The sequence below is a fragment of the Globicephala melas genome, chromosome 3, assembly GCF_963455315.2.
Source record: "Globicephala melas chromosome 3, mGloMel1.2, whole genome shotgun sequence".
In the NCBI taxonomy this organism is placed as follows: domain Eukaryota; kingdom Metazoa; phylum Chordata; class Mammalia; order Artiodactyla; family Delphinidae; genus Globicephala; species Globicephala melas.
In genome coordinates, this window is record NC_083316.1 from 167,415,885 (window position 1) to 167,437,228 (window position 21,344).

Consider the following 21,344-nt stretch of genomic DNA (forward strand, 5'->3'; position numbering starts at 1 on the left):
CGCGGTGGCTGCGGAGCCCGGCCTCTCTCCAGTCACCAGCAGCCCCTCTGGGCCAGGAGGCCGCCGCCACCTTGGGTCACGCTCAGGCATTTCGTATACAAGCTGCAGGGCCACACTGGCACTGACCCGGGAGAACGAGGGTGCCCGCCAGCTGACTCCTGCGACCAGCATCCCTCTCCAGGAAGCACCACTCTGGAGAACGTCCGCGACAAAGGGATGCGAGAGCAAGTACCTCTCACTTCCGTGAGCAATGCCGTGATCTGTCTGTGAGGTTCCTGGCAAAGAATGATGTTCCAACCAGAAGACGGGGGCGGGTGGGGTGGGTGGGAAGAGGGAAGCATGGAAAGCTGCGTTCCTCAGAGTGAAATATCCCGCTACCTAATAAGCATGAGCAGCAGCTGCGGCCCCGATAGAAAGGCGAATCCCCGATCTGTGTGCTGATGCTGCAGGTGGTTTGACTGAAACGTCAGAACAATTTCTGACCTGCTGACACCCTTGGCCAGAGAGAGGCACGAAGGTCCGCCCCCAGAACTCGCTCCTGCGCCTGACGAAGCGCTCTTCGGGGAAACCTGCAGAAGCTGGATTCCTGGACAGTCTCCTCTGCCCCCTGCCCTCGCTGCCACGGCCCACACGCCTGTCCGGTAAGTTCCGGGCACAGGCCTCTCGCCTGGACCCACGCAGGGACCGGGGCGCAGACTCCCCCGTCCAGGAGGGCTGTCTGCGGGGAAGGACTGGCCTGGAATGACGACAGCTGGGCCCACTTCCGGGGCAGAGGCGGCCTGGCCCCCGTGCTCAGCCCCCACCCACTCGCCCTCCGCAGGCAGTGGGGTCCCTGCCAACCCGGGTCCCAGCGTGGCCTCACCCCTCACAGCCCCACACGGACCAGTGGAGCAGCCTCTGGAGCAGGAAACTGCATGAGTTCACAGCCTTCACGCTGCGAGGGAGCCAGGCGTTTCATTTCTAAACAGGTATTTGCTCTTTCAAAAGCGTCTGCCCGGGCACGGGTGGGCGGGAAGGGACTCCCACGGGGAGCACCGGCTCCTCAGCGCTTCCTGCCAGGTCAGCAGGCGCTGCCCCGACCGTCCACTCCCCAGCCCGGCCCGCAGGACCTGCCGACATTCGGGTCTGGGCGGGAAGGAAAGTCAAGGCCCCTCCTAACGGCCCCTCTTCCATCCTCACTCCCCACCCTGGAAGAGCTGGAGGCTGATGGCCCTGCCCTGGCTTGCCATCGTCCTAGAACCTTCTCCAGGGTTAAGACGCCAGTTTCCTGGGGCACTCGTGGTCACCAGGGCACGGGCCCCAGAAGCCCCTCCACGAGCAGGTGGTCTGTGCTCAGCCCCTACGTACCCGGCTGAATGGGATCCCATACTTCTTGAGGATGATGGGCGAGATGAGGGTCATCTTGTGCCGAAGGAAAGCATCGCAGCCCTGGGAGCTCCCGGGGAAGAAGCCTAGAGCAGAGAAGACCAGCATCAGCCTGGCGGGACGGGGCGGGGCCTGCCCCGTGGGACGGGGCAGCCGGGGCACCTCTCTCCAGGCAGCCCTTTCCTCTGAGGCCCCGAGGGAATGAAACACACAGGGGACTGCGGGACGGGGTCCTGGGTGACGAGGGGCGCACCCACAGCACACACCCGCGGTCGCAGACAGGGTGCGGCTGCCCAGAGACCGCTGCCCACCCCGAGCTCCCCTCAGACAAAAGCCACTGCGTTGCTTCCACACAGTCACTCGGCCACGTGAGAGCGCAGCCCGGACACAAGACAGGGGAGCTGCTGCTCTTGACCAGACACACGGTGACCACGGTGAGTGGGGTCCCCCACCACCCCCCAACACTGAGGAGTCCACAACAAAGAGGGGGGCCGCCTGAGTGGCGTAGGCTCTCCACCCACGTGGTCCCACCGCCACCAGGCAGGTGAGGACACGGAGGCCCGGGAGACAACCCGCCCACCCTTGGCCCCAGACACATGGGGCCAACGCAGGCCGCGCCCACAGCCCCTAACCCTCTGTCTGTGCTCACAGCCCCTATGCTCTCTGCCCCACGATGCGCCACGTAACTAATTTACAACAGGGATAGCCTCCGCGAGCCTACGGAAAGCCCACCATCAGCTCTACCTACCCAGAAACCGTGCTTCACTAACGCAGTTCAGGGACGTTCCCACATCGCCTGTTGGCTGCAACTCAAGTCAATGACACGTGTGTCTCGTGGTTAAGAAAAAGCCTGTCCCAGGTTCTGCCCATGGTGGCCAGGCGCCTCAGCTCAAACCCGCACAGAGAGTGGGCACAGGAGGGCTGCCACATGGCTCCTCGAGGTGTGGGATGAGTCCCCACCACAGCGGCACCAGCACGCGCTCCCGAGCGGCCACCTCCCTCTGGGACTGATCCCCAGACGCAGGCAGCCCCAGGGCCCTTCTGGAAGCCGATCCAGACCGGGCCCAGCCTCCAGGCCAGCGCGCACCCTCGACGGGCTGCTGGTTAAAGAGGGCACGTGTGTGTGTATGCACGTGCGCACCCGCGTGGCCCCACCCACACGCCAAGGCTGCCAGAGGCTCCTAACCGCAAGGACACAATGGCAAGGCTCTGGAAGGTGCCAGGGCTGACTGAATCCAGCAACTCTGCTCTGCACTAGAAGCATTTCAATTAGAGTTACGGCTGCCTGCCGCCCGGCCGCCGGCCTCTCTGCAGTTCCTTTTTAATGCACAGTTTAAGTGGCTCTCATTAAAGCTCTAATAAAGAAGCACATTTTAAGTGATTAGCACCAATAACGCGCCAACACATTAATGCTCTCCCCGTGGGCTGCACAACTCTCCCAGCGAGCCCACTCGGAGCACGGCTATTCATTTTCCTTATTAATCGCAAACCCATTCCACCCATCTCAGTAATGGAGCCCCCGACGCACACCCCCAAAAAGTTTGGAAGGGACGCCTAGGAGGGCAGTGAGTCACTTGCCCTGGAGCCTCCCCCATCCTTCCTCCGAGGAGGGGAGAGCAGTCCTGAATGAGGGGCTGCAGAGGAAGCAGGAGGCTCCTGCCCCTCCTCCAGAGCTGACAGCCCCTTTCCTGAATTCCAGGAGCCGCCTGACTTAATGAGTCTGGATTTTTCAAGAAGCAAGGACGGGGCGGCCTCCCTGCTAGCCGACTCTTCCTCTCCCAGCCCCGGCCACTGAGCCTCCCTCAGATGCCCAGGAAGTGAGCCAGCATCCAGGTCGGGGCATCAGAAAGGACCCGGCAGCAGCTCCGGCTGCAGGAACGGAGCACAGGGCGAGCTCCAGGGAGAGCGGCTGTGGCACTGTCTGGGGTCGGCGGGGGGCCCCAGAGGATCCTGCTTCCGGCTTCTCTTGCTTCTCTAGTTGGCGCTCTGATCACCCAAAACTTTTCTAGTAGAAAAGGCATACTGAGGGAGAACAGCCGGGCATGGCTAAGTGCAACCCCCTCTGAACAGGAAGAACAGAGAAGCTGCAGGCAAGACCCGGGGGTGTCACGGACATGGTCCCCAGAGAGCGCCCGCACTGATCCCCGTGGCTCTGCAGGTATGGGGGGCTGAACAGTGGCCCCCAAGACATCCATGTCCTGATCCCCGCAACCTGTGGAAGGTCCCCTCAGTGGTAAGAGGAACTGCAGACGGGATAAAGTTCAGGCCCCTGAGATGGGTATGGGCCTAGACCACCCAGGGGGCTGGTGTCATCCGGAGGGTCCTTATAAGAGGGGGTCAGAGGGACACTCGACCACAGACCAGGGAGACAGAAATGAGAGCGACGCGGCCCCACGCCCAGGATGCAGCTCCTCCAAAAGCCATAGAAGCCAGGAATCGGGTTCTCCTCCGGGGCTTCCTGAAGGAGCCAGCCCTGCGGATGCCTTGACTTTTAGCCCCTAGAGGCTCACTGTGGACTTCTGACCTCCAGAAGTGTAAGAAAATAAATCTGTGGGGTTTTTTAATGAGGTTTTTTTGAGTAGTTTAAGGTTCACAGCAAAACTGAGGGGATGTGTGTTGTTTTAAGCCACTGAGTTTGTGGTAACTTGTTACATCAACAGGAAGCTAATACAATAGGAAAAGACATTTTAAATTTGCATTTTAAAAAACATAATGGGAACAAAATTAATTGGGTTTTATTTTCGAGCTCAGTAAGTAAGTTAAATCAGCCTTTGCCATGCCCGCCTGCACTGGAATTTCTCCCGGGAGAAGCATGTTCCTGAGAGCGGCTCCAGCCCTGTCCATGAGGTCAAGGTCCAAGTTTCCAACATAAAAGGTGACATGACAATGGCCTCTGCAGAGGAACCGGCCCGGGGGCACCTGCTCAACTCACCTGACGGCCTCCCTCCCACCCGGGACTCTGCCGACCCCGCCAACCCGCTGTGAGAATCTGCTGGGCAGAAAGATGGGCCGTTCCCACCCCCAAGTCAAGTGCAGGCAGGGAGGCGCCCACAGAGGCCGGCAGCCGGCTGGCAGGGAGCCTCACCAACACCAGGCCATGGCTTCGGACGGTTCTGTGGCCACCTGGGGGTGCCAGCTGCCTACTGCTGCCACGGGGGTCGGGGTGGCCTGAGGCCCCGTGCTATCTCCGCGGCAGACTCTCACCCTCACCAGGGTGCTGCCTGAGAGGGAGGGGCTGTTCTTGGCTGCACAGCGAGGGCCCGCCCGCTGGGCCAGCGGGGTCTGTGAACGTCTGTCCAGGCACTGACAGCCGTCCACCCTCAGGACACGGGTCTCCATGGGGACAGGACAGGTGCGAGATGAGAGCGATGGGGGGAACAGCCTGGCCCCCCATCGGGGCACACAGAGGCCTCCGCGCCCCCCAGCCTGGGTGTCTGGCTTGTCTCTAAGGATCCCATGCCCTGAGGGCCGGCCTTTACCCGGGTGGTCAGAGCCCCAGACGCAGCCCGGGACCCTCTCCGACAAATCCTGTCAGCCCAAGAGGCCCTAGCGAGGGTCTCAATCCAGGTGGTGGAGGGAGCCTGGGTGACCCGACCCTGCACGGGATTAGCAGATGGCCCTGCAGTCCCCATGCGGCCGCACGGAACAGGTGCGGACCTCCAAACCGGACTTCTCGTGTTCTAGACTGAGCAAAGAGTCCATAAAGACAGAAAAGGGTGGATGCAGCACCAGGTGCTGGGGGGCAAGGGGAGCACGGGCTGCCCCCAGCCGGCAAAGCCTGCGGTCCTGTCCCGAACTCTGGGCCAAGAGGCTAGAAAATGAGAGTGTTGAAGCGACGGCATCCGTGTGGCTTTCGTGAAGTGACAGACCCACAGCGGGGGTCCACGACCTGACCGCCAGGGAAAGGAGTGGAACACAGCCAGGACGCCTGGAGCACATCACCCTCCGGGACACCGACCTCCAGACAATAGCGTGAAGCCGGGGAGGGAGAGGCCGCCAGCCCACCGCCCACCCTGGCCCCAGTGGGCCCCAGGTACCTACCAATTGCCAGACGCTCCAGGCGCTTGCCATGCTCTGGGGGGATGGCGTACCTACGAGAGAAGGGAGGCAAGTCAGAGGGGAGAGCGTGTGGCCACTGCACAGCTGAGGGCCCCAGGTGACACGCGGGCCCGGCACAGGGCAGAGCCGGGCGGCTGCGGTCGGCGTAGGGGAGGGGCTGTCGGGGTCGGGGGATGCCACATGGATAGGAAGAGGGGTGAGGTGGAGGCTCAGGACCCAGGACTTGGGGGGCAGTGACACACCGTCGGAATGCCAGGAGTGGAGACATTCCCCGTTAGGCGGCTTCGAAAGCAAAGCATAAAGTAAAGAGCACTGGATTGGAACCAAGGAGGAGGACGGAAGCATCCCGGGCTGTCCCCCCAGCCCCAGGAGCTGAGGGGAAAGAAGCTTCAAGAAGGAGCAAGACTCCACTCGTCACCCACTTTCATAAGTTGTATTTTCACACGTTTTTACGTTTGAAAGATGATTGCGGCTGTCATAAATAAAAAAAGATGTAAGGTGAAAGTCTGCAAACAGATGAAGCGAGAGTGTCACCTGCTGATGCGAGCCAGCGTGTCGGGATACCAGAACGCTTTCCTGGCAGAGGGCGGTGCCAGGAGGGACAGCCAGGGGCCAGGGGTCCAGAAGCCCCAACCCAACCGACGTGCCACCCCCAGACCACCCGAGGGCACTTGGGCAAGATGGAAACCTCCAGTTTCTTTTTTTTTTTTGGCTACACCACGAGGTATGCGGGGATCTTAGTTCCCCGACCAGGGATCGAACCCTCGCCCCCTGCAGTGGAAGCACAGAGTCTTAACCACTGGACCTCCAAGAAAGTCCAGGAAACCTCCATTTTCAAGCAAAGGCGAGGCATGGTAGGGCCACTGTCCAGAGGAGGAGGGAGGGTGGTAAAGTGTCCAACGGTAGAGCTACTAGAGCATCCGAGTCCCGTCCCATCTGGGAGAAACTCCAGGATCCGGCAATCCTGCCCCCTGGGAACACTGGGCCACGTCTGACACATTTCTAGTTGTCACGACTGGGGGAGTGGTCCTGGCATCGAGGGGGTGGGGGGGATGCTGCTCCACACCCCACAGTGCCCAGGATGCGCCCTAGTAGAGAATGACCCACCCGATGTCAGCAGTGCTGCAGGGCGCGGGGACCGTGCTCCAGCATAACAACGGCAATCTCTGGAATTCTAGAACGAGGCCACAGGAGGATGTTCCCCACGGCTGCGCCCTCCTCCCCCACAGGGCAGGAAGCCAAATGGGGAGGGGCACGGAACATGGAAGATCGCCCAGGCTCGGTAGCTGGCTGAGTCCACTCCAGCTGAAAGGTTTATCGTTACTTTTAATAAAATAAAAGAGGGCAAGGGTAGGAGATAAGGTGAACATTGTGCTGTCTCTAATCTAACAGGATAAAAATAATTAATTTCTGGGCATGTTTCACGGCCCTGGAGGTGGCCGTGGCACCTTTAATTCTGCTGTCGTCAGAGAATTGCCCATTATCTGGACAAAGAGGAGGTGACTCTTTTTTAAATGGCCTTTTATCACTTACATAAAGATGATAAAAATTAATCCCAATCCAAAGCACCTCTGTGGGATTAAGGTCCCCCCACCAAACAGGGAAATGAAACATTCTGTCCCTTCTGGGAAGATGCCCGAAGACAGGAAGGAACTTACGGCTCCAAGGCTGTGATGATTAATGCAATATCGCCAGTCTACAATGCTGCTTTCACTTAATTACAGCCTGTAATTGGGAGTTGTAAAGATAAGATTAATTGAATCTGGTGGATGTTAAAAGTTTAAAACATTGGAACGTGGCTCCTCTGTTATCGGAAAGTACAAACTGCAGGACACTGGGCTGAGTGTTCAGAAGAGCAGCCCCTGGAGAGATTAGAAAGGACTCGTGGATGGGAAGCCGGCAGCCATGGGGGACGTCTGGACCCCGACGGCCAAGAGCACGCTGAGCCTCCCACGGTTTGGAATGACCCGGCGACAGCCTGGGAGATGCTGAGAGGCCCCTGTGCTCCCCCAGCCCACACCCAGGGACTCAGCAAGCTGAAAACCTCAGACTTTGGGGGAAGGCGGGCAGAACTGGGGTCCTGGTCCTTAATGAAACACGCGCTGAGCGTGGGCCGTCCATTCAAAGGAGGCAGGGAGGGCGGCAGAGGCTCCATCTGTGCAGTTGTAACGGCTCCCCGAGTTCGGGCGCCAGGTGCCCACAGAGCCCCCTCTCTGCCATGGCCCTCCCCTCCGTGGCCCCAGGCAAGCCCAGAGCAATGGAGGCCCAGGTGAGCCAGCCTCCCAGCAGGGCCGACATTCACCACTGAAGGAAAAGTCCCCAGACAGAGGGGCCTCCATGGCAGAGCCTTGCATAGTCTCCAGCCTGGGGCCGGGGCGCGCTAACCTTGTTACAGCCCCGCCTGGTGTCACACCACTGGTCGGGGCATCCCTGACTCTCAGGCTTGGCTCTGGGAGGAAATAAAAGAAGGCAAAGCAGCTCTTTGGGTTGAGCAGGGCTGCTCGCTAACTCTCGAAGTAGGCAAGCATCTGTCTGGCCATTAGCGAGCAGGTTCTGGGGCCGTAAAACAGAGTCGGTTTTACTGGTCGCCAATATGGGGGCAGTTTGTCTCGCTCCCTGGGAACTCCGTCCCCATCACAAGGTCAAACCTCACGGCCAAAATCAATCTGCTTTGCCCGCCTGCGACCCCAGGCAGCTGCTCTCTGTACGTGGCAGCCCGGGTCGCCTGGGAGGCAAAGGGTGCTTGCATGTTTCCTTGGACAGACGGCCTGCCCGGGTCCACGTCCATCTCACGACTGGGCCGGTGCGAGGTTTCCCAGCCGGCGGTCAGCCCTGCCCAAGCCCACACAGAGCCCCCGTGGCTCCCCCATCCCGCTCACTGCCAGCACGAGGCTGGTTTCCCACATGTCCTGCTACACAGTGGCCGTCTCCTTGGTCCACCAGCCCCCGCCTCCTCCTGGGCTGACCACATCCCACCCCCAGATGGCCCCCGTCACCATGCTCCTCCCCAGGGACTGGGCTGCAGCTGGGTGCCTCCTGGTGGTCAACTCACTCCAGGCCAGCACAGAAGTCATGGCAGAAGAATCTGGATGTGTCGGATACAGGAAAGGGCAGAGCCACTCCCAGAATCCAGGGAGGGATGGGAGGGACAACAGACCAGGGGCTTCAGGGGGCAGAGTCAGAAATGGGGGAAACCCCTTGGGGGAGTCTGCAGAGGGTCGGGCTGCCCACACAGGGTCACGCAGGTCCCTCCGGCCATAGCACACGAACCCCGGTCCTGAGACCGGCCAGGCAGGCCCCTCTGGACCTTCTCCACGTATGTTACCAGCCCATCATGTGCGCCCCTCCCTCTGCCCTTTCTCTCCTCTGGTCAACGTTTTACACAAAGCACTTCTGGATGACACTCAACCAGAAAGTCGTGGAAAATTCGGCGCTGTCAGCTCGGTGTCCCTGGCAACCGCTCCAGGTGACCCCGCAGAGCCTGCAGCAGGCAGGACTGGACAGGCTCCATAACTCCGGGTTTAATGTTGTGGAATCGCCGAGGAGGCCGAGAGAGACGAATTCAGGCATCGTTTGCCAGACGCCTTTTTCAGAAAGGCAGTCGTCTGCAAATACCAGGGGCTTCGGCGAGAAAATAAAGCAATCTTAGATCCTCTATACAGCCCAGGAGGTAACGGCAGAGGACACGAGACGCATGCAAAGCCACACAACGGTAAAGAGACCGTCTCAGTCCAGCAGTTTCACTGTTCAAACGACCGGCTGACGGGAAGGCTTCCGGAGGTGACCAGAGTCCAGAGGCCACGTTCCAGAAGGAAGTGACCCCCTGGTCTGGGGAGAGATGGGAGGGCTGGCCCTGCCAGGTGGGTGTCCCCCAGCCTCTCCTTTCCAGGTTTCTTCTTTCACACTTGATGTCTGGAGTAGTGGATGTACCCCCTCCAATCACAGCCACCCCAAAAAAGGCAACGTGGAAACCCGCACACCTGGCATAGGCCAAGAGGGAGGCCTGGGGCCAGAGCGGCCAGCGATCGCGTCCAAGACCTGCGTCCTGACACGTGTGCAGGGGTCGGACGTGCTTACAGGGGGCCAGGGACGGACTGAGGCTGGACGCTGGAGGGGTGCAACCCTGGCCAGAGGTGGGCATCCCGCGGGCCCTGCTGAGGCCAGGCCGGAGTCCAGTCAAGAAGCTCTGGAAGCCAGGGGGCCGTGGGTGCTGTTTGGGCAGAGGCCTCAGTCCAGCAGGAGGGAGGCTCTTGGGCCCAGAAGCAGAGGTAGTTGAAAGAAAACACATCCTCTGCGGGCAGGCTCTCGCCTTGGGCAGGGGACAGGCTGCGTCCATCCTCCCAAGACGCTGCCCTGGGAAAGGCTTCCTGTCTGCAGTGGAGGATGCTATTAATGGTGTCATTTTCTTGGTGTTTTGTTTATTCCCCTGGAATGGCTTGATGGATGTGAATAATTATCAGACTATAAAAGCCAGCAAATGTGCTATTTTCTATTGCTCTAAATCATCAAACAAATAAAGTGTGAAACAGCATTTCTGAATATAATTTTCCCCTCTAATGGCTTAGAATTATTATCAAGAACAATGAAAATAAATAAGTAAACGCCTTGTGAGTTAAAAATTAAATGAGTGTGTCAGGAAGAGGAACATGGGCCATCGTGGAGAGCAGGGACCTGCTCGGGGCCATCGGTTCTGCAGAAGAAGCAAGGGGCTTCAGGCTATGCAGGAGCCTGGGCCTCTGGGTGTGGACTCCCATCGCCCAGTGCCCTCTGGCCCAGGGAGTGGGTGTCCAGGACCACCTCCCAGGGGGGAGGGCTGTGCTGAGTGAGGGGTGTGCACCACGGTACCTTGTGCCCAGCTGACCCCCGGGAGGTCCAGGGAGCCCGTGTACCATTGCCCTGAGACGGCCACATGAGACCTCGGGAGGCAAGGTGGGTGGGGCTGGCAGCTGCCCTTCCTCTCCCGGGCCAGGGACAGACAATGTCAGATGGGCCGCTGCCTCTCAGGCCAGCAAGAAAACCTGTGGTCCCAGGGCAAGTTGTCAAGACGAGGAATGGGACACTCCAGTGGAAGGCATCACACCCCCAACGGGGCCCGGTTGCTCGGCTGGCCGGCCACCCTGGGGTACACGACCCGTCAGAGTGTACGGAGTTCCCTGTGAGGAGGGCGTGTTGCCACGGTAACGAGGTAATTCCCACATGCTCCCGCCAGCTGCAAGGGTAATGAGAGTTGATGGGGTCCTGACTCTCAAACCCTGCTGCCCATCCCCGAGAGGCCCCCCTTGGCCTCTGCCAGGGCCCTGCAGAACCGTTTTGCTCAGAGCCAGGTATGAAGCGCTATAATACGGACTATATCTGTTCCCCAAGATGCGTGTGACTCTCCTCCGGGTGACAAGAGCACTCAGGACTTCTTCCATCGCCCAGCCTGACAGCTTCCACCGGCGCGAGGCTCGGCTCCCCGCCCTTCCTCTCTGCTGAGGAGAGCGTGCCAAGAGCAGGGGTCCAGCCAGGAGCCCTTTGGAAATGTCAGTTCAGCCCGACGCAAGTTGGAGGGTGAGGAAGTTAATTTCACAGTGTCTGCACAAGGCCGGGGCAGACAGGCCCCTTGCCGTTTAACATGCTATAATGACAGCGACGGAAACAAGAAGGCAGAGTCCACGGGAAATGCCAAGACCACATGTCACGTTGGAGGCCACCTGGCACGAGTGAGCCACCGGCACGGGCCCAGGAGGCCATGGCAGCTCCGAATGCCAGCGGCCCCCAGCACCCCATGTGCTGGGCATAGGGAAAAACGGTTTTTACTGCAATCCTCAAACACACACCCTCTCTAGCCATGCGTCAGTGGGACAGTCCTGGCGCGCTGCCCCGTGGTCTGGGCAGCCAAGCAAAACGAGCTGGTCACAGAGCAGACTTCCCCTCGCCCCCGAGTTGCCCAGGTGCCATCTCTGCGCTGGTTAGAGATGAGCTGGGCCAGAGCAGCCTCTCGCTCTGCTCCTCCGCAGGGAGGAGTGAAAGGGCCCAGAGAAGCACAGTCACAGGCGGTGTCCCCTAATGTGATCACCACGGAGACAAGCCACGACGCGTCCAAGCACTGCAGGTGCAGCATTTACATTAAATTCCAAACCATTCTGTATAAAAAATTCTTAGGACTGCCCTGGTGGCGTGGTGGTTGGGAGTCCAGCTGCCAATGCAAGGGACACGGGTTCGAGCCCTGGTCCAGGAAGATCCTACATGCTACGGAGCAACTAAGCCTGTGCGCCACAGCTACTGAGCCTGCGAGCCACAACTACTGAGCCCGCGTGCCGCAACTACTGAAGCCTGTGCACCTAGAGCCCATGCTCCACAAGAGAAACCACCACAGTGAGAAGCCCGCGCACCACAACGAAGAGTAGCCCCTGCTCGCCACAACTAGAGACAGCCCGCGCACAGCAATGAAGACCCAAAGCAGCCAAAGATAATAAATTTTTTTAAAAAAAAATTTTTTTAGAAGAAATACATTAAAAAAAAGAAATTCTTAGCCATCCAGGACTAGGAGGGACCTTCCCACCATCACAGTTCAGAGTGAGGCAGGAGAGGTACTCTGGAAAGTTGGGGGCAAGGCAATCCACAGCACGGCACTGAAGACACTAGCCAGTATAATAAGTCAAGAAAAAGATATAAGGGGACTAACAATCAAAAGGGAGGAGACAAACTTTTTCATGTCAAGTAGTATAACCTTCTACCAGGGAAAACTAAAAGAATGAGCTGGTGAATTAAGAACTAAACAGTCCAGCAAGGATGCAGAATAAAAAAATAAATAAAAATCAACAGCCAGCCAGGCTTCCTCTGCACCAGAAAGACATTCACAGGAGACTATAAAACCCACTAAGGTGAACCTATCCCTTGTCTAGCGGTCCAGAGGCAGGAATTCCTCACCACAAACGAAGGCAAACATAAACCTGGGCACGTGCTGGCCACTGACAGAATCGCAGAGTCTGGTCCAGGAGATGGAAGTGCTCTCTGGGAGGCTGACACCGCCGGGAGATGCAGCCCCTCGGTGTCTCTGTCTGGAGTAGGACAGTGCAACAAACACACAGGCAGGCCTCAGAGTCGCGGCGGGCTCAGTTCCAGACCACCGCAATAAAGCGAATGCTACAATAAAGCGAGTCACACGAAGTTTTTGGTTTCCCAGTGCATAAAAAAAGTTACGTTCACAGTACTGTACCATACCATAGTCTAACAGTGTGCAATAACAGCATTATGTCTAAAAAAAATAGTGCTTTACTGCTGTAAAGTGCTAACCATCATCTGACAATGCAGGGTTGCCACAAACCTTCCATTTGTAAAAAATGAAGCATCTAAGAAGCACAATAAAACAAGGCATGCCTGTACAGCAAAAAAAACCCTTGCCCCTGCCCACATCTTTCAGTAAAGGAGGTAACAGGTGTGACTGTGACATCGCCAGGTGACTCCAGGTACACACGTGGGCAGGACTAGTTTGTCAGGTACGAGCAGGCCTCACCATGACAGTTCAAACGTGAAAGACGGACAACTAACAGTCACGCTGACGGCAGGGTTAAAGGGGCACAAGTGGTCACCCGGTACCAGGCTGGAGAAATAAAAGATGTTAGAAAAAGCAGACAGGCTCGTCCTTGAAACATGAGGGAGCAGGTCCGAAGGCCGAGTAGGACAGCCCTGGGACCACCGAGATACCCCGCAGTCCCCTGCCCCACTGGGAGGGAGGAAGAAGAGCTGTCACCTGCCCAGTCTGCCTGGGAGGGGAGGCTGCAGGGCACCTGGCCCAGGGGAAGAAGGGGAGACTGAGCCCTTTCCTAAATACTCAGGAGAGCAACCCAGCCTGGTGGGGTGGGTCCCCTCTGCGTGCCCCCCATCCCGTGCACCCCAATCTGGCAACCACTGCACAAACGAGCTCGACCTGGGTGGCATGGCTCCCTCCCTGAGAGCAACTGAAACTGCCTGACAGCAAAAGGATGCCTGCCCTGTTTCTACCAGGAAATCCCATCTCACCCTCCGAGGAGGCTGTTCTGCGGGAGGCCGCCCCCCTCATTTGTCCAAGTGTCGGGGCCCTTTATGTGACAGATACGAACACTTGCTGGGGAGATAGGATCAGCCCAGGACCAGGGTGGCTTGTCTCCAGGATAGAACCTTATTGAGCTGCAGTGGTTTTATCTTTAATGGATCGTTTTACGGGACAATAGGTGATGGAATTTGGTATCTCACACCAGCAGTGTCAATGATTTCAAGTAATGACATTTTTATTGAAACGTGCAAGAGATAAACAGAGTCCAGGGAGCATCCACTCAGAGAAAATGGGGCGTCTCAGATGGGGATGCCAGCTGACAGGGATGCCAAAGGACCAGCCTGCTGGCAGGACTAGGTGCTCTGCAGCCAGAGGGGCCGCCCAGGCTTCTCAGGGGGCTGGGGAAGGGGGGACGGGCCCTGGGCTCCACGCTCGCTGGCTCGCAGGCTGCCTCCACCTCCCCGAGGTTCCCAGGGAAACGGAGTGGGTGAGCATCCTGAAGGCCCCCCAGCTCTGGGGCCCGGTTCACGGGAGCCCATAAGCCCACTTTAATTAAGGAACAGACTTTACAAGGTGAGCAGTGTCGAGCTGCAATGAAATGCTGAAGTGGAGGTACCTGATCCCTGGCCCGGGTTTATTTCAGGCCCGTGAATTCTTTTTGTTATAGATAGGACCGAAAATGCCAAGTCACGTGTGGGCTGGGTTTTGACGTTGCTTTTGAAGCTGTGGGGGGCGCTTCTCAGATGAGGTTTTAAAAGGCAGGCGGGGGCTTCCCTGGTGGCGCAGAGGTTGGGAACCCACCTGCCAATGCGGGGGACACGGGTTCGAGCCCTAGTCCAGGAAGTTCCCACATGCCGCGGAGCAACTAAGCCCGCGAGCCACAACTACTGAGCCTGCGCTCTAGAGCCCGCGAGCCACAACTACTGAAGCCTGCGTGCCTAGAGCCCGTGCTCCGCAACAGGAGAAGCCACCGCACAACAATGAAGAGTAGCCCCAACTCACCACAACTAGAGAAAGCCCACACGCAGCAACGAGGACCCAATGCAGCCAAAAATAAATAAATAAATGAATAAATTTTTTTTTAAAAGGCAGGCACCCATCAACACAATCAAAGCAGCCTCTAGTGGGAGCTGGGGAAGGGTCTTGTGCTGCCAGCGGGGGGGGGGGGAGGGGTGCGTGCAGGGGGTCCATTTGTGGGGATGCAGTGCCGGTGAGCACCCGGTGCTGCTGGTAAAGCCACCGCTACCTCCCCCTCGTCGAACTGGCCTCAATTTCCACCTGTAAACTGACGGGCAGGCAGCTCCCATTTCGCCCAGGGCCCACGGCCTGCTTATGCTCCCCCGCCCCAGATTTATTTCTGCTGAAACACACAGGAGGGTGGGAACAGGAAAGAACAGAGGGTGGTCCGCTGAGAGTGCACGAGCAGGACTTAAACAGCACGGGCCACGCCGGGACATGGGGGCTAGCTGCGGGGAACTGGGGAGGGTGGCTGGGAGTCCAGGTCTGCCCTCGGGCTGAGAGAGCCAGGGCAGCTTCTATGCGGGGAGGCGCCAGGCCTATTAGATCACTTCCCGTGTCCTTGATGCTTTTGTGCTCATCAGCATGCACACCCACAGAGGCATGAGGCCGCTGAGCCTCGTGTGGACACACACCGACAGTGGAGGCCCCCGGCGATCGGGAGGACAGGCCCAGAACTCTCCCTGCTCCACCAGAGGGGGCCCTGGGTGACCGTGACTTGCCCCTTAGCTACGGGACTGGCTCTGGAGAGCATTCAGGTGACGGTATCTTCACAAGCAGGTCCCATGACCAGCAGTTCCAGTCTCCACGTGTAAGACCATCAGGGTCTCAGCTGACTGCCAAGAAGGTGAAGGGCACAGGGCCCTCGGGGTCACTCTCGGGGTGGCTCTGGGTCCTGGTGCTTTGAGGAGGGTTAAGCTCACACAGGGGTTAAGCAAGGAAGAGCAAACAGACCAAGCCGGAGGGGAGCTGCTGAAAGAGGGCCTTCAGCACGTCTCATCCTGGTGATGAGCCTGCTGGTCCCCACTCCCCAGCTCCCGCTGCTGCGCCCACGTGAGGGGAAAACACACCCTTAGCCAGATTTTGAAGCAAAGCTAACAGAGACTCCCTCAACTCACAGATTTGCAGGAATTTCCCTTCTGGGGAGCTGAAATCGGCCGACAGCAACCTCTCCAACACGGGAGAGATCTGCCATGAAAACCAGACCCTGCGCACAGAGCAGGAATCTACAGAATGGAGGGGGAGGGGGAGTGACTCCAGGCCAGGACCGCATCGGCCACAGACCCCCGACACTTCAAGCAACCCCTCATCCAAACACAGCCAGTGGGAGGATCTCAAGATGGGAACAATGCCCGGCGAAGCCACTTCTCTCAGAAGAACTGACGGTTTCTTAGAGTGGTGGGATGGGGAAGGATTCTGGCGACTGGCCTGGTGCTCCAGACTGGAGCCAGGAACGCCGGGTGGGCTGGTTTGGCTCCTGCTGCCCTGAAGCAAAAGTCCTGCAGTCTCACAAGCGGCCTGAGCCAGCAGAGTGCTACATCGTTCCAACCCCAAAGCGCCCACTTTGAACAAAAGACTCCAAAATGAAGGGCCATCTGCTCCTGCCAGACCAAGCCAGCAGGCTGTGTGACAGGCCAGCCACGCCTGCGGCCACGAGTAACACACACACAGGAGACAACGGCACCCACAGAGGCAGGAGGGCTACCCCGACCTGCCTGCCCAGGGCTCCCACACCCATGCCCTGGACCTTCCCTCCCGCGGCTAACATCCCCCTGGAACGGTAGAGTAACATGCGTCTCCCTGCTCCTGGCCTGGCCACCTGCCCTCCAGCGGAGCCCCTCCACGGGCTGCCCTGCCGCCTCTCCTCCCACAGGTCTCAGCCCAGCGCCTTCCCTGCCTCCATCTCGGGGGTCCCGCTGCCGCGTGCCACCCACCTGGCCCTCCATGCCCACTCGGGGGGGGGGGAGTGGGGGGGCACACCATAAGCTCCTGCCCTGACACACGGTGTCTGCCCTGGAGTGGTTCACGCTGGGTCCAGAGCGGGCACTTGGCCAGGGTTTGAGCTGACCCATCTCCTTCTACAACCTTGAAGCCACCTTCGTCCAGCACAACCACGGTGGCAAAGCTACGGCTCACCTGCCCCCTTCCAGCCCCCTACCCCCGTACACGCAGTCAGACTACGTTTCCCAGGCTCCCGTGCTGGAAGGTGTGGCCACGTGACCTGGCGCTGGCCAATGAGATGTGGGCAGAAGCCACGGGCCTGCCGCCCTGGCCCGCCCATCAAAGTTTCAGGAACACGGCCTCCCCCTGCCCCAACTAGACGCCTACGCCCAGGGTGACCTCCGAAGCCGTGCGCTGAAGGTGGCAGAGCCTCTGGTGGCCTGGGTCCCTGGGTTTCTGCAGCATCTCCTCCATCTCCCACAAGAACCTGCCGTCTTTGATTTCAGCTCGGCAGGGCTTCGTTCAATGATGTTTTGGGGACTCTAAGAAAAGGGTCCACCCTCTCCCACACCTGCAAGCTCAGGCCACCTTTGCCAACTGGGACGCCCCCTGTCCCCACGGGGGAGCGCCTGCCCAGGCACGCACTCCCAGAACCCACCGCCCCTTTTGTTTTGCAGGAGGACACTCCTAGGGGCAGGGCGAAGCAGTGGTCAGGAATGCGGGCTCGCACCCGTAGCCTGGGCCCAGCCCTACCACTCCCCAGCTCTGCGGTCTCAAACCACGGTCTCGCCAGTCTGGTCCCACGTGTGAAGGAGGACGGCGTGGGGCAGTGGGCGAGACCAGGAGTCACTCCAAGCATAGCCTGGCACACAAGCAGCATCGGAACGTGGCCACTGCTACCACCATGTCTTCTCACACTGTCACGTACAGTGACAGATTCTTACACAAGCAGCAGGTAAAAGATGACACGACGTGTGCCCCAAAGTGGAAACGGCCCAAATGTCCACCAGCAGTGGAACACGTAAAGAGGTGGAGGCGTGGTCACACAGCAGAAAACGCTGCAGCGTGAAAACGGATAAACTATCACCACGCACGGCAGGGACGAATCCTCCTCGCAGACAGAGCAGAAACGCAAGAGACAAACCAGTCCGTGTGCGTGGGGTTCAAACCCAGCCAGCACTCAGCCGTGTCTCCCAGGGACACAGACACACAAAGACAACGGCCCAGAGAAGCAGTGACACGCGGGCCATCAGAAGCAGCTCTGTGGGGTGGGGGGAATGGGGCCGCAAAGGAAGGGGGGCCGGGACAGAGAACGAGGGGGTTCATTTCCCAGCAGCATTGACTGGGGAGTCATTTGATAAACTGTATGTATGTATCCATCTTTCAGCCAAGTACAATATTTCACGTATTTTTCTGTACCATGTAACGTCTTAGGATAAAAACATTTACCGAAAAGGGAACACACCATGACAGACATAGTCCTCAGGTGCCCCTGAGGCTCACATCCCTGCTCTCAGTCATTCCAACATCCCTCTCGGTGCTGCTGGGAGGGGATCTGGCTGTTATAATTAAGGCCCCAAATCAGCAGATCCTATAATTGGGAGGTTACTCTGGGTGGGCCTGACCTAATCTGGTGGGCCCTGGAAAGGCATCGGTCCCTAAGTCAGAGGGGCCAAGTGTGAGGGGACCCTCGGTACCAAATGGACCTTCCCCAGAGCTCCGGGTACGGGTCCGGCCCGCCGACACTCGACTCTGCCTCTGAGGCCCTAAACCGAGGCCCTGGCAGGCCCATGCCTGGGCGCTGAGAGCCGGTCACCTCAAGCCGTCTATGGGATCAGCTATGCAGCAGCAGAGAACTAAGACTGCCCAGCTGGAGGGAGGAGCAAAGAGATCAAAACTATCTAACAGAAGGACGCCAGATCGTCCACATCTGCCCAATTTGGGTACTGGGCACTGTTCTGTTAATTATTCTCTTTCCTTTTCCGAAATTTGAAGTATTAAAAAAAAAAAGAAAGAAAGAGTACACTCCAAAGAGGACAGTACAGAAAGGGGGGAGGTGTGACTTTCCAGTAGAGACACCTGAGCAGCACGACCTCAGCCAGGGGACCGAGGTCGACACCAGCAGTGATGAGTCATGTTGACGGCAGGCACCCCGAGACAATGGACAAGATGGCCCCTCATGCGTGGTCCTCCTCCCAGCACCCAGAGCCCCAGCTGTGGGAGAAAAACACCAGACAAGTTCCCACTGAGGAAGATTCTACAAAATCTCTGACCACAGTCCTCCTCAAACCCATCAAGGGCATCGAGAACAAGGAAAGTCTGGGAACCCTCCTACACAGCTGGTGGGAATATAAACTGGTGTAGTCACTATGGAAAACAGTATGGAGGTTCCTCAAAAAACTAAAAGTAGAGCTACCATATGATCCTGCAATCCCACTCCTGGGCATATATCCAGAGAAAACTCTAATTCAAAAAGATACATGCACCCCTATGTTCATAACAGCACTATTCACAATAGCCAGGACATGGAAACAATCTGAATACCCATCAACAGATGAACAGATAAAGAAATTGTGGTACATATACACACTGGAATATTACTCAGCCATACAAAAGAATGAAATAATGTCATTTTCAGCAACATAGACGCAACTAGACCAAGTTAAGTAAGTCAGAAAGAGAAAGACATACCATACGCTATCACTTGTATGTGGAATCTAAAATACGGCACAAATGAACTTATCTGTGAAACAAAAACAGACTCACAGACAGAGAACAGACTGGTGGCTGCCGGGGGTGGGGGGGGCAGGGAGGGAAAGATTGGGAGTTTGGGGTTAGCAGATGCAAACTATTACATATAGAATGGATAAACAACAAGGTCTTACTGTTTAGCACAGGGAACTATATTCAATACCCTGTGATACACCATAATGGAAAAGAATATGAAAAAGAAAATATATATGTATAACTGAATCACTTTGCTGTACAGCAGAAATTAACACATTGTAAATCAACCATACTTCAATAAAATAAATTTTAAAAAATTAAAAAGAACAAGGAAAGTCTGAGGAACCATCACAGCCCAGAGGAGCCTGAGGAGATAGGATACCTGAATGTCACAGGGAACCTGGATGGGGTCCTGGGACAGAAGGCAACACCAGGGACAAACAAGGCAAACTGAATGAAGCAGGACCCTAGTCAACAAGAATGTACCCATAAGGTTCATTAACTGCAACAAATGTCCCAGCCTCATGTAAACTAATAAGGAGGCTGGGTGTGGGGTGCATGGGAACTCTCTGTACTGTCTTCTCAGTTTTGCTGTAAAATCTAAAACAGTTCTGAAAAATAAACTCTTTCAAAAGGAGAGAGAGGGAGTACACCACCAAAACAGTGGATAAACAGACCAGCCTGTGACAAACACAGAAGGAACAAGGAAACAGTGGACCGTTCGCACCGGGCACCCTCCGTCATGAACCCTCCCACCCCTGCTCACCAAGAAGCCAATTTCCAAATCCATCAGCTGCACCGCTGCCCGGCTGCCCAGGCTCACAGCAAGGCATCAGAGCATCGGGAATATCAGCAGATCCCCCCACTCAGCCTCATCGGCTCTGGAGGAGAGCATATGGTGAGATTTTCCGTCGCAGAAGGCTGACCTTCCTCTGCCGAGCGGGATGTTAAAATCACTTTGTGTTCCCTGAACAAACACCAACTGTGCCTGTCCCCACCAGCACTGCGAGATTCAAGGAGGCAGCCTGCGGGAACGGACCCTGCTGCCTGGTGAGCGGAGCCCTTGGGGGAGCACTGGGATTCCCAGGTCCACAATCTGCCCCGAGCTGCACGCAGCACAGGTTGTCACCTGACGCAACTGTCTGGCTTTGCTGGGGCAGCACCAGGCTACTGAGTTTAGTGTGGGCGAGGCTGGCAAGAAGCAGTCAGATGTTTGGGCTGATCTGTGATTCAAGCCATGCTGTGTCACGCTGCACAAAAATCCTCTGAAGTTGCCTGTTGTCGCACCCGCCAGGTTAATTAATGATGCAATCCTATCCTCACAGCCTGATGACACAATGCCCCAATTTGAGACTCCAGCATCAGGAGTTGATTTTCAAATGCCACAGCCAGCTTCCAGTTTCAGATTTCCGGCACAATCCTGACAAGCAGAAAGGCTGGGCTGTTGGCATCGGGGACGACAGTGTGGTCCCGACAAGAGCGGACCGAGGGCTCTATGAGGAGGGCGGGGAGGGGTCCCGGGGTGGGGGGGTAGTAACACGGCTGTGCTTCCCATAAGCCCCCGGGTGCTCAGGCCCTCCTGGGCACGTGCTAAACCACTTCTCCCAACACTGCGCCAGCGTCCCCGTGCTGCTGAGCTCCAGGGTGTGTGCGCGGCTGCAAAGCCCAGCTGGAAGTGACAGCTCCCAGCAGGGGCTCTCGGTCACCTCGCAGAACGCCAGGTCTCCAGTCTTCTGGGCATGGTCCCCGGGGGTGGCGGACGGGACCCTGGAGGCCAGACTCACGAACTGCCTGAGTGAGGAGACACACTGTCCTTTCCTGACTAGATGCATGCATGTGTGCTGCCACACACACACGTGCACACTCCAGGGTGACCAAGCACCGAGGGCCCCCCGGGTCTGAGAGGGTTTCCAGGATGTGAGACTTCCGGCTCTGAAGCTAGGAAAGTTGCGCTGGTCACCCTAACGCCAAGGTCACCGCGCACCCTGGAAGGAGGCAGTGGGCACACGGGTCAGGCACACAGGGAATAAACGACAAGCAGGCCTGCTGCTGTGGCCAGAGCCACCGTCAAAAGAGGTGACGGAGAAGGTGCCCCTTGCTGCCCACAGCCCTTTGCATCAAACAGTGAGTGCACAGCAAGCTCCGGACCAAGGACCCATGAGCCGGGAAGACGGGCCTCGGCTGGTTGTGCTGTTTAGGACAACAGCCATCTTCTCTC

At 57.7% G+C, this 21,344-nt stretch overlaps 1 protein-coding gene across 5 annotated transcripts in view; it reads right to left on the reverse strand.

The window, feature by feature from the left end:
- The window catches only part of KDM4B (lysine demethylase 4B), a 111,765-nt gene that overhangs the window by 53,103 nt on the left and 37,318 nt on the right, over window positions 1–21,344 (reverse strand). For all 5 annotated transcript variants that reach the window (XR_009563566.1, XM_060297307.1, XM_060297304.1 and 2 more), the window contains exons 8-9: window positions 5,407–5,456; window positions 1,348–1,451 (exon numbers count right to left, since the gene is read on the reverse strand). Coding sequence is in view for 4 of the 5 variants with exons in the window: in XM_060297307.1 (XP_060153290.1) it covers window positions 1,348–1,451; window positions 5,407–5,456 (154 nt within the window). In the remaining variant the exon portion in view is untranslated. The remainder of the gene's footprint in view (window positions 1–1,347; window positions 1,452–5,406; window positions 5,457–21,344) is intronic.